The sequence below is a fragment of the Varroa destructor genome, unplaced genomic scaffold (genome assembly GCF_002443255.2).
Source record: "Varroa destructor unplaced genomic scaffold, Vdes_3.0 BEIS01000001.1, whole genome shotgun sequence".
NCBI lineage: Eukaryota > Metazoa > Arthropoda > Arachnida > Mesostigmata > Varroidae > Varroa > Varroa destructor.
The window spans coordinates 39,244,915-39,257,675 of record NW_019211454.1 but is presented as its reverse complement, the minus strand read 5'-3'; the positions used below and the strand labels follow the sequence as shown (position 1 = coordinate 39,257,675).

At 38.7% G+C, this 12,761-nt stretch overlaps 2 protein-coding genes across 16 annotated transcripts in view; one reads left to right on the top strand and one right to left on the bottom strand.

The window, feature by feature from the left end:
• The window catches only part of Rgl (Ral guanine nucleotide dissociation stimulator-like), a 26,458-nt gene extending 16,401 nt beyond the window's left edge, over positions 1 to 10,057 (top strand). For 6 of the 13 annotated variants that reach the window (XM_022801186.2, XM_086978104.1, XM_022801204.2 and 3 more), the window contains 9 exons: positions 3,398 to 3,580; positions 3,816 to 4,145; positions 4,304 to 4,510; positions 4,701 to 5,000; positions 5,164 to 5,417; positions 5,799 to 5,979; positions 6,210 to 6,476; positions 6,784 to 6,895; positions 7,198 to 10,057. In XM_022801186.2, the coding sequence (XP_022656921.1) occupies positions 3,398 to 3,580; positions 3,816 to 4,145; positions 4,304 to 4,510; positions 4,701 to 5,000; positions 5,164 to 5,417; positions 5,799 to 5,979; positions 6,210 to 6,476; positions 6,784 to 6,895; positions 7,198 to 7,358 (1,995 nt within the window). In that variant the 3' untranslated portion in view covers positions 7,359 to 10,057. Of the gene's footprint in view, positions 1 to 2,333; positions 2,425 to 3,397; positions 3,581 to 3,815; positions 4,146 to 4,303; positions 4,511 to 4,700; positions 5,001 to 5,163; positions 5,418 to 5,798; positions 5,980 to 6,209; positions 6,477 to 6,783; positions 6,896 to 7,197 lie in introns of all 13 variants that reach the window. The other 7 variants (XM_022801176.2, XM_086978100.1, XM_086978101.1 and 4 more) reach the window with 3 other exon arrangements.
• On the bottom strand, positions 8,167 to 12,761 carry LOC111248616 (ELMO domain-containing protein 2). 3 transcript variants are annotated; one of them, XM_022801249.2, is made up of 8 exons: positions 12,508 to 12,761; positions 12,136 to 12,245; positions 11,666 to 11,801; positions 11,114 to 11,277; positions 10,707 to 10,893; positions 10,427 to 10,612; positions 10,151 to 10,230; positions 8,167 to 9,905 (listed from the first exon to the last, which is right to left on the bottom strand). In XM_022801249.2, exons 3-8 carry the CDS (start codon positions 11,790 to 11,792, stop codon positions 9,711 to 9,713), a joined length of 939 nt encoding a protein of 312 aa, XP_022656984.1. In that variant the 5' UTR covers positions 11,793 to 11,801; positions 12,136 to 12,245; positions 12,508 to 12,761; the 3' UTR covers positions 8,167 to 9,710. The 3 variants fall into 3 exon arrangements, with proteins under 3 accessions (XP_022656984.1, XP_022657004.1, XP_086834234.1); XM_022801269.2 differs by lacking the exon at positions 12,136 to 12,245; XM_086978108.1 differs by lacking the exon at positions 12,508 to 12,761 and having other exon boundaries at positions 12,076 to 12,146.

Genomic DNA, 12,761 nt, shown 5'->3' with positions numbered 1-12,761 from the left:
TATGCTTACAGAAGTCGTTTGTAAACGTGATTGTTCGTAAGCTTATAGGACCAGAAAGGCGTCTGTTCACGAATCATTTCAACATCTGCTTCATGTTTTATTTGGTCTCCTTGACCAATAAGTTTTGGCAGTCAATACCGTCTCTGTTTCATGCAGTCAATTGCCAACAATAGCAACAACAACAACATCTCTTACATTCTTCGTTAACAAATGCATGCACTTCTGACCCGAGAAGTTCGATGTTTTTCTCAAGTTTTAGGCTTCGGATACGGTGCTCCTCTCCATTATACATCGTTCATGTTCATAAATCTCCGATAATTATTGCCTGATATGCAATGGGAAATAGACAGCCAGCGGCGGTTAGGTATGAACGAAGGTCGCCGATTCAGTCTGCTAATGCCAAAAGCGATTCAGCATATGCTAGCGTTTGTCAGATCTGCACTTCGTGATTAACCTGCGACGCACAGTTGGCCATTGGCTTAACGAGCCATCAGAGGTATTCCGCGCTTAGTCCAGCCATTTTAGCTGTCTGCCTAATTATCTGGCCGCGTTTATGCATGTACACATAAGCTAAGAGTAGCCACCCTTTGCAGTCTTGTGACGCGCGCGCTGTCCCTGGTTCATTTGCGGCGCTACAGTGTATTTCTGCTGATGCAGACCGTTTGTACTGACCTCCCCCTAACGGGGTCATCGCGCACAACAACTGTCGTTCCTACAACGGGTTATCGGTGGCAGTCATTAACAGAGCGCACCGTCACTTGTTAAAATTTAGCTGCTTAAAAAAATTGTTGAAATAAAGTCGCAACTCTCGCGCGCTCGACAAGAGCTTTAGGCTTCTTTAGAGGAGTCATCAGCGGTGGTACACACAAAATAACATGATGTAGCAGAGCTCTTTCCAAAATGATTTCCTAGATGGATAGCTGGTTGGCTGGTATTTGCGACGTTAACGCGTAAGAGCCAAACCCGAATTAACCACGTCAACTACACCGCCTTTGTGCTGCAGCCTATTTCTGTCTCGGGTTGACCGAACATCGCCTTCGAAAACAACCAGTAACGTAAGCGTGCAGATGTGAGGCTAACACGGACAGTGAAGGCGGCGACAACAACACCGGCAATGCGTAGGTCGTTTTGGATTCACCGTCGTAAGATGGGGAAGTAAAAGCTGACGAAAAAGTGGCAATCAGGGTTACAGGCGATATAAAAGATACTTATTTGGGCACGACCATCACAAACGGTTTCGTGACATCTTTAATAACTGTTATTCTCGTTGTTGTTGTTGTTGTTTTGAAGTCACTGAATGACTAGAAGATAATGGGTTGAAAAATTTGCGTATGGGCTTATAGTGGGGATGTTTTGGGCAGTGCCCAAGTAAAGCCATAAAACAAGGCCAAAATTAGGCGATTGAATGTCTGTTTGATTCTTGACACTGTACTCGGTTCCGAAGTGCAGGTACATTAGATATACGAATATGTGTATGGGTCCATATGGTATTGCCTATGTAGGAACCTCGTAAAGCTTAAAGTAAGCTTTTTCTTGCAAGCTTTGCAAAACTCGACTTCAAGACAAATCGAAGTGGACTGTGTGTCCCAATAGAAGAAAGATCGCCCGAGACCAGGCTGTAATTTCATATTGTATATCGAGTTTCACTGGTACAATGCAAGTTATATTTTGTTAAATATAAAAATATATATATGTCGTCATGGATATATTGAGTTTGCTTAAACCTCATGGAAAATGTATTGCGTATAGTGTTATAGATATAACGATTCTGATAAAATCTATAGTTTCTGAGTAGTTCGCCATGATTGCAGGATTTTAAAGAGGCTTTTTACTACGGTGATACGAAATATTAGTTCGGAACTGACCACGTCATTGCTTATTGCCTTCGTACCCAATTGTCTTTGCCCCTTTATTCGGATCCCCTGCATTTGTGTAATGTAGAAGGAGAAATAGATCTTCATAGTCGTACATGCTTCTTCCGTCTGTGATAACAACACTTTAGGCAAAAATGACCGCAGATTTATTCATTCTAATAATGCGTCGCAACCACAAAGCACACAACAGCTTCATTCTAGATTAGACAGGTCAACGTAAGTAAATGGTTATTAAAAAAATAGCCTAAGTGGGCCCGTTCTTGCTGAGCCATTTTGTGTATTTACCACATGATTAGTTAGCGTGCTAGCTGCACCAAAGATGCATTGAGACGTAATAACTGAGCACGTAGGGTACTCTAACCACCGCCGCCTTACCTCAAACGTTAGATGAAACACGTCTACAGTTTTTACAACTACCCCCATACTTACATCGTGTTTGCTTATTGTCGCGCTGCGCAGGAGTCATGGGGAAAGTATTCACGAGCGTCAACGGATCTATCTGGAATGCAGACAGGACAATCCACAACACAGCACAGCAGAGACAATAACAGTATGAAGAATGCCTTGTTGGTGTTATACGACAGAGATGCGTTGATATTTATCAAAACTTTCTTACTTTTACTTAAATAACAGACACACATTATTGACCGAATTGACGCTCTAACGTTAGCGGTCATCGTTTTGAAGTTGCCGAAGTTGACAGTACCTGTGTGATCTTGACCGTTAATTCGTCAACTACGTCAAGTAGCTGGTTTACAAATTGTATATCACTGGTCAACTTTGATGTACAAGTTATAAGATTCAAATCTAGAAATGAAGCTTTCTCAAGAAGTCTATCTTCGTCAATAAAGAATTGCTGATCCATTGAACACTGGTTAGGCAGCTCCATATTGAATCGAGTTTTAAATTTTAATCGGAGAGGAAGCTAAACGGCGGGACTTAGAATTTTCTGTCTGGACCGGTAATTAACGTTATAAGTGAATGTGGAACCACGCACGATCCTCGTTGCTTGTTTTTATTTTACCTAACCAGTATTATTTTATGCAGGTTGTGTTTGTATTCTAATAAGTAACGAGAGTTGAATTAAAAATGTTCAATTACCTTGCAAAGATGTCATATACTTACACTTGTTATAGTCAATGTGAACTTGTCTAGTAAAAGATGAAATCTACTCGGCAGTGTAATCAACTGCAACTATATCGACTTTGCATCTTCTGAACAGCTGAGTCGTTCATAAAGCAAATGCATTAAACAATATTTAAAGGATTTTACTTATTTTAAATAAGTTCCTAACATTTTGCGAGATAGAACGCATTAAGTTGGAAAAAGCATTTTTTTAACATTCTGAAAAATATACGGAGAAAAGAATTACGATTAAGCTTTTGAAATTATTGAACCTCAATGACCAAAAACTTTTCTCGCAAAAAATGACAAATCCACCAAAGTTCTTGACTTTAGTGTAGAATAGCTTTACCCTACATCCCAAAGTAGTCATTATTTTTTTCATTTTCACTAACACACAGATAAGATATTTAAAGGCCGGCACCTTAGAAGTAATTGTCGCCTCGCTATCCGACGACCAGGGGGAAGTCGATCCCAATGTGATGCACATACTGTTATCAACATATCGCTCATTCGCGACATGCGGGCAGCTTCTGAAAGTTATTACCACCCGATATCAAGAAATAGACGAAGGCACCATTCAGGTAGGTCTTCTTTGACAACTTCATTATTAAGTACATTACTGGTTCCGGCTCTATTTTTTAAAGAATTTTCGTTTTTTAAAAGCTTATAAGCGCCAAGTTGAAAGCCATTTGGTGCGTTTTTGATGTAAGTGTTAGTGTCGAAATATCTGCTAACTAATGCCGAAGTGGGGAGTTAAATACAACTTCATTTTTCAGAGTGATGAATTATTGCTAGATTATATAAACTTTCCTCTAGGTTCTAGAAGATACGGAGGAAGGCCACAAGATTGCCTTGCGCCAAACGTTAGCAGAATGGGTGGACAAATATCCGGAAGATTTTTTTTCCCCACCTGACCACGAGGAGCTCCTAGCACTTCAGGAGTTCGTGAAAAAATATGCTCCGTCGTCGATCATTGAACGCAAGGTTCAGGGTCGGTTGAAGGAGTTGCGTTCAAAAAAGGGAGGCAAATTCTTTGAACCTAAATCATGGATAAACGAGTATTCTCGTGATCAGATGAAGATCGGGTTGCAATTCGAGGACATTGACAACAAGCATTTTGCTCTTCAACTTACATGGATGGACATGGTAAGTTGTTGATGGATTTCCCTAAAAACTGTAGAAATATATGAATAATATCATAATTGCGTATGTTTGTATCTTTACTTAAATAATTAGAGAGATTTTAGAGGTCTCGTGTGATTTTGTCAAATATGCTTCACAATTTAATTACGGTGAAATTTCAGACGTTGTTCAGACGGCTGGTTCCATACCACTGTTTGACGATGCGATCTCGCAAAACCGGAGACAGGTGTGGTGAAACATACCAGGACACGGTGAGGCAATTTAATGCTGTCGTAAAGAAAGTTATATCGACCGTTCTTATAGGTGGTACCGAAGTGAAAGTATCACAAAGAGCCGAAATACTCACCAAATGGATCGAGATTGCTGATGTAAGATAATATAAACTAACACTTTGCTGCCCTCCTTAGTAAGATATTGTAAAGCGTTAAAACTAATAATTATGAAACTTGAATTGTATTACTGTAAGTGAATCATGCAGTCGCCTGGTCTGAAGTTTCCTTTGGAATGAAGATCTATGATCGTTGACTAAGTTTTTATATCGCATTTGCCACTTCATAGGAGCTTCGTTACGTGAAGAACTTCACTTCTTTGAAGGCAATCATCGCAGCTCTGCAGTCGAATGACTTGTACCGTCTGTCGCGTGTATGGCAATCGGTAGCTCGGGAGAAGACTCAACGCTTTTCTGAGCTAGCCGCGATCTTTAGTGAGGACAATAACGAGATGAACGCTCGATCGTTGCTATTGAAAGAAGGTACGGCGAAGACTGCCGACTGGAAACCTGATCGAAGTACCTCCAGCGGCAATAAGTCACCTCGCCATAATGGCCACAAACACACCAATCATTTCGCTCAATCTCAGGTAGTTAACAAATGTTATTGATATTTTTCGTTGTACAGATTTGAGTGAAACAATACCAATAGTAAATCTAAAAGCAAATGGCGATTGCATTACCTCTTTATCGATTTAATGTGTTTGCAAGTAATGCTTGCTAGCTTACATTATAAATCGCATTTTTTTTCAGCCGACAATCAGTGGTACAATACCATACTTGGGTACATTTATGAAGGACCTCACAATGACAGACTCCGCATATCCTGAAAACGTCACTCATCCTGACGGCACGCCGCTAATAAACTTTGACAAGAAGAAGAAAGAATTTGAGATCCTTGCCCAAATCAAAATTCTCCAAAGCTCGTCGAATAGCTATAGCATACAACCGGATCCGGCTTTTCTCGTTTGGTTTGATAGCATAGAGATTCTGCGTGAGGACGAAAGGTACATAGTCAAGCCAAATGCTTAAATGTGAGGAGAAGCATGCCCCTTTTAAATGAAGTGATATGCAACAGGTCAACAGAACTTTCCTCTTTGTTTATTATTACTCCATACATTTTTGCGGTGCTGAATGGCGAGAAACGCTTCTGTTTCATATTGCGATTTTACTTTATAATTATATGCAAGTTGAAGTCATTCGATTCTTTGTTGATCAATGCGTGATCTTAATAACAAGAGATAAAAACACGCTTTTGCAGCGTATTACTTTTAAGTAGATACTTCTGACTTCTTACCTATGACGATATATAGTGAGAGGCAATGGTGTAGGCAAAATGGTGTAATGAAATGAATTTTTATTTTTCATCATCCTAATATGTTTTACAGCTACGAACTTTCATGCGAGATTGAACCAGCCAACCCTGTCATTCGAGATCTGAACTCAATATCCCGCGTTGATGGTCTTCGAAGATGTACCTCGGTAAACGACGCTATTAATCTTGGACACCGGAAAAAAAATTCAACTTCTTCGACAACCAGTTCGAGTTCGTGTGTCCTCCTTTCACAGGTACGATCGCGTCAACATGTGTCTGCATATTATTAACTCTATGTATTGCACATACACATTGAAAACCCGCTTTGTTATAGTTAATGCCCCTAAACGCGTATAATATTAGGTATTAATACTTGCGCATGGTCGGCTTCATATATTAACACAATTGCAAATAATACATTGTAGCTAGGTAAACAATAGGGATTTTTTATTGATGTAAATGAGTACCGATTTTGTTTTTTCAGGATCTTCAAAGCACGAGTGATGTATCATCTATGGCATCACTACCACGAGGCGAAGGTATTTGTGTTGTAGATAGTAATGGGCTAAGCAGCCTTTCTGATTCACGTCTGTCGCACTCAACTTGTAGTTTGCAACTACCACGGATTACGACTACAGGACAGCTTCGAGTTACTGGGGCGAGAAACCCTGAAGTGCATATAGCTCGTGTAAGCGTCGCACAGCCCGGTGTCACGCCACAGCAGGGCCAGAATTTGTACAAAAGCATCTTTGTAAGTTCCCCGTCGTTTGCAAAGAGCTTATATTAAAACTATTTGAATGATCGCCGCCATGCATAGATATATCGTATTGTACATTATGGATTGTCTTACTAATTTATCTTAGATTTAAATATGTTACAAGCGCCAATTCTTTTTAAAGATTCAGAAGAAATCTTTGACTAGACCTTAAATCACAACATGATTTGACTTGAGCACTAAATTTCGTTGAATTATTACACTCGTTGGGTATTCCCATCTCTGCTGCAGTCTCTTAACTGTGACTTCATATGGCCTCTTTTTGCATTCTAATATCTTGCAGTTAAGTAATAGGGAACGAACTCAGCAGGTAATTAAAAATTCTCTAGAAAAATTCGCCATCAATGACGATCCAGGAAACTACATGCTCGTCCAACAGGGACCGGACGGTCAAGGTATGCAAGCCGCTTATGAGACCGTTGCAAATCTGATAAATGTACAGAGCTTAAAACAGTTCTGTTTATGACGTGCAAATTTATTTTTTCATCATTTATCGCGATTCCTGAATTTGCTAATTGATATTTTTGCATAAAGTGTATTTTCCATTTATCACAGATTTTTATCTCCCAAACTTACATTCAGCCAGTGAAAATGTGCATTCAGTGTATCAAAACTCGTAGAAAAGAAAAATTGCTTGTACGTTGCACAGTGTAAGTTCATGAGGTTTTTTTCCACTGACTCCGGTTTCATTTTTTAGAAATCGAAATACCACCAGACACTAATGTTTACTACGCCGTCAACAAGTCGTACGAGCTCAATTTCGTGTTGAAGCATCGTTCTCTGCAGCGACCGGCAGTGCCCAGTTTGCTCAAGTACAAATCATCTAGTATGTCACTCTTGTTGCGTCGAAAATTCTGACAACTTGTCGTGATAATGGGAGTAACACAATGTGATGAAAAAAAAATGTATAGTTTAAGAAGCATGTTTTGCTTTCAGTAAAAGGTTGCATAAACGCTACATAGGCTAGTAGGCATGACTCCATTGGGAACTGTTTTTGTTGAATAGTTTAGACGCACGCACTTAACTAATGAGCAGAGGAAGAAGTAGCTGGAGAGGCTAGTTTCAAATCGATATTCTGCAGATCATGTATCAAAAGCTGAAATAGCAATGACTCATAAAAGCCATTAATAGAATTCGCAATCACAGAACATGCATGTGTGCGAAGTTGATGTCTTGTTACATATGTTAGCTATATGGCGTTAAGTCTATTAAAGAGGAAATAGCGTAGTAAAGTAAACGAATAGGAAGACTCCACATATGTGATGCGTATGAACTAGAACAAAACAAAGTAAACGAGAGAAGGTTCATCTGGCCACACTACAGGATGCTTTTCGTGCACTACAAGGGTAATAGCTATGTACAAAGTAAAATGGCAAATCTATAATCGTAGACGTATTTATACAAATCTTAGAGTTTGGATGTGCGCGTGTGTATGTAACTAAGAGTTAAACAAAAAATGGCCCCGTTGATAATTGATTAATTTATTTATTAAAAAAAAAAAATATATATATATATATATATTTGTATGCTGTTGAACAAACACATTGTATCGTGTTTTCATTTGTCATGTGATTCACAAATAAATGCAATAAACAGATATTTGAAGAGAATGTTAAAAGTAAACATATTTTAGTCGTTACTGCCCTCAAAGTAACGAAGCGCTGTATAATTTTTGTATGCATAAGCTTTTTTATTCAACTTTCCCTTACCAGGATAGGTCTGGCCTCCCAACTAGTCCGTTTCTGTCATATCGCTTTAGCTGTGCGCAAGTTGCATAACAATAATACTATATATTGTAAATATATATAGCAAGATAGTTTCGTGAAGAAAAAATACTGCGTTGAATTTATTGACAAACTCAACTATGACTGAAAATATAGGAACAAAGGAAACGTAACGCCCCATAACATTTTGCGATTCTCTTCGCACAGCACTTCAGCTGCAGAATTTTCAATATACGACAGGTACAAGAATCGACAATTGCCGAACGTCGACGTTTGAGTAAAAAAAACTAGTAGATATATTTTTCATTGCAGAACAACTCGATTCGTACACATACCACTTAGTTTTCCACTAACCTTAATTTATTGTTTAAAAACTCAAAAAAGGCACCATGTGTTCTTACTCTTTATGTCTTTCTGTCGTCTAGCATTTACTCACACGTATAGATTTTTGTATAATACAACTATATCTCCTAAGCTTACGTAAATAACACGCCTGCTCATCCATCACTGCTAGGATATTCTCTTTGACTACTAATACTATTGAGACCCAAATGGTACATATGCCAATGGATTTTTAATAGTGTAAATATTTAAATAAAAGTAACCTTAGTCTGACGTGTGTGTTCGTAGTATTATAGTTATCCATGATTCATTCTTCTGTCCTTCTGTCAATTCATTTTCAGACTCATATACGATATATGTGGTGCAACTTGTCTACATGTAAAAGTCTACCATAGAGAATGAGCAGTTATCATTTGTTATTATCACACAGTTGTTCATCGTCGGTCAATCGCACGGTTAAATCGCTGTTTACTGCTGTTGCACTGTTCGTTATATTTGCGCTTAAGATTAACGTAGGGACAACATACGCGCTAAAATTCTTTAAAAAGATTAGTGTTTACTGATTTACAACAGATTTATGTCACCTCTGTAGTTTTACAGGCCACCTGCTTATTTCCTTCGTTAATATATATATATATATATATATATGCTTTCACAAAGCGCTATCAAACATGTATGGCGTGTAAGAGCTCTTACTTTGCAAGGTAAGGTCTCTTATACATTGTCCAATAACGCTTTGTGAAAGCAATCGCGTACAAAGAGACGATTAACCGATATTCAGTGCTCGGTCTTGTTTCATAAATAAATGTACTAAGCAAATAAACGTACTAAGCATATACAAAGTACACAACACAGTTCAAACATAGGTGAAGCATACACATATGAACAGATTCTACATATTGATTGGAAAATAAACTGTACACGTCATTAAACTAGAGAACACTAAGTCTGTCCACACGTTGTCTATATTTGCATGGGCAGAGAATAAACAGCACGTGAAAGCGTCTTGGAGCCGACAAGCAGTATTCCTGCTTCCTTCTATACTGAGTACACCGATGGCAGAGCTCGGGATGCCTTGTAAGTTTATATGCCCAAAACATCCTCTAAGCGGATGAACGTATTCTTATATCGTATATTAAATTTATTATATCGTTTCCACTGTGCCGGCCATGTTTAAAACACAATCCTCACGTTTAAGCCTCTCAACAAGCTGCTCCTCAAACTTATCCCGGATTCTGCCAAACTCCATAATGTCTCGTGGTTTTTCGGCTAGCCACAATCGATCGAACTCGACAAACACATAACAGTACAGCTTGTGAAAGTCCTCCATGCCAACTACCTGTGGTGGATTCGTACGCATAAGTTGCATATTTATTGTGAAAAAATTATACATATTGTTAACATCTAGACGCTAAAAACTACACATCTGATAAGGGCGCCTCATAAACCTGGTATTGAAATAAAGTAGGATAAAGGCCGTTAAAAATCGTTCATCACTTGTCCTTTTCTTGACCTGATGTTATATGTATGCAAAACGAGTGGCTATAAATTTAATGAAATCTAAGGAGCTTGTTGCTAACTTACTGTTCGCATCGCATTATAAAGGTGCGTTTTCAACTTTCCTTGCCTCAGAAGTCTAAATATCAGATCAGTAAGATTAATTCCTGTAACAATGAAGCACGCGAAAATCTCTTCTTAGTTCACAGAAGGTTGGAGTCGCTCAAATGAACTTATATATAAGTTTATATATATATATATATATATATATATATATATATGTATCTGAGTTTATTAGTCTGAATATGAAATTTTATCAGTGGAAGAGATGTTGTATGATCTATGTGTAGTTATTGCACGAACCGACAATTGCGAACGAATATCCAAACTTCGGATGCAGCGAACGGTTGAGCACGTGTCTCGCTAGGCTGTTATATTGAGTAACAAAGAACACAAGTTGATCGAGTCCTAGCATTCCCATTCCACGAAAGTCCGTCCGTGGATCGTCACCTTGAAAGCCGATGTCCTGCCATTGTTTTGATACAAGATCTGGAAGGGTTGTTGCAAATATTTTTTACAATCTATTTGACATTACCCTACAACATAATGTACTTAATTAGGCTAGAGGAAGTGACTACCGCACCTTCTAGGACGTCGTCTCGAAGGCCCTTCCAAAGCAGCTTAAGCTTCTTCACATGATTCGAGTCATTTGAGTCAAACGATATACGACTAACATGCACTGCTTCAAATATTAACTGCTGGTACGAACATAGATGATTAAGTGAAAATCGGAGTGATCGAACGAATTCACGGTGTATTGTTGGCTTCACCTAGAATTTCATCGAAAGTGGTATACCAGGGTAGTTATTACTTTCAATCTAATAGCTAGTGTTAAAGCCCCTTTTGTCTTTTACTTGAAATACATACACTGGAAGAGTCGACATATAATGAGAAAGGCTGTGTCTTAAATAACGACGCAGTAGCATCACGAAAAAGACTTTTAGGGGCAATAGGTGTTGCTGCCATAGAATAACGTAATAAACCACAAACCTTTTTGATAATAGCTATGCCTGAGACAGCAGCCTCAACTGCGTTGGCGCTATTTGCTTCTGTGTACCGGCCTTGTTCGGCGATTCCAATCAAAGTTCTGTATACATACTGTAATTGACGAGACTGCTCCAGAGAGCGTTCGATTCGTATTGTGCGCTCATACCCTATAGTATCAATAGCAGCAACAAAGAATTTTCGCCTAATTTTTTTCAATTCCATGCAACTTCGAAATTTCTGTACTCAAAATAACAATTTGACTATGATTCTAAACGACATAATAAATTGTGCCATAATCTACTAGTATGTCTTTACAAGCATCAGGTAAAGTACAGTATCATACGAAATATGCTGGGACCTAAAATTGATACCTACCAACTTTTCCTACGCCGTTTTTATTTTTCCATTACTGCTAGAAACAGGCTGATTCTATCATAGAAGGGCTTTGAGGAACAAGCACAAATAACGCCTATGATTTTAGATCCGCATATATTACAACAAATGCCAGAAATGCTCTACAGTCACCACATGACAATATAGTTGCCTTTTACTGACCACTTGTTGTTCCGTAGCAAATTCGTTGGAGCTCACAGAGATTGCTGAGCCGTCGCATGAAGCCTTTGATCCATGACCGGAAGAAGTCATAAAGCGTGACGAAAATCAAGTCGATAAATTCCCACATTTTAACACCCTTTTTCCAAGGAGATCAAACAAAGAGAGCAGGAACAGGGTATGAAATAAATATGTTACAAGAAATGTATGTATATACATTATAACGTAAACCAAATAAAATATTAATTAATCTGCTTAGAATGGCACTAAAAACGCAAGAATAGTGCACTTTTTTCAAAGCAAACTTAACTGACTGGGAATTTCTATAATATTGCTTCTAAACATTGATTACTGGCTTTCTAAGAGTACGACTTATTGAACCCTTACTAATGCTCTATGCGCACTTCGCGTACCTCGTGTGGCGCAAATATACGAGGGATAAATTTAAAATGCGACATTTGACAAGGACTTACAGCTGGCCGTAGTCAACTCCAGCTGATTTCCAGCGGCTTTTGTAGGCGTCTCACAGGAAGAGTAATCTCCTATTCATTGACCAATTCTTTCGAAGCGTTTGCCCCGCAACCTTAATTCATATAGATTGTTTCATGTTCTATAATGTATGCTAAACTCATGGGAAGAGGCCTATGAATACCAGCTTACGTTAGGCAAAATAGCAAACGTTAACTTAGAGAACTGGATTCTGTTTTTTAAATTGCTTTAGAACGTTAATGTTGATAATGACTAAGATCATGCTGCTATTGATAATGATGATCAAATATAAAAACACATCTACAATAGGCCTCTCATTAACTGATGTAATCTCACTCTCCCGTAGTTCTACTCACTCGGAGAACCCCGTTCTATTTGCGACGTTCCCACAGCTGATTACTCGATCGGCGGGATCGAGCACAAGTCTGCCAAGTTGAACGCACTCATCTTACTATGTTCATTAGTAAATCCACGTATTACAAGCAAGAAGAATGATTCACGCGAAACGCATCTGGACGACCAAAGGTCCCACTAGAAATAAATTCACAAGCATTACGGGACCCTTCAGGTCACGAAACTCCGCCGGTTAGCTGCAGCGGCCATCCAAACC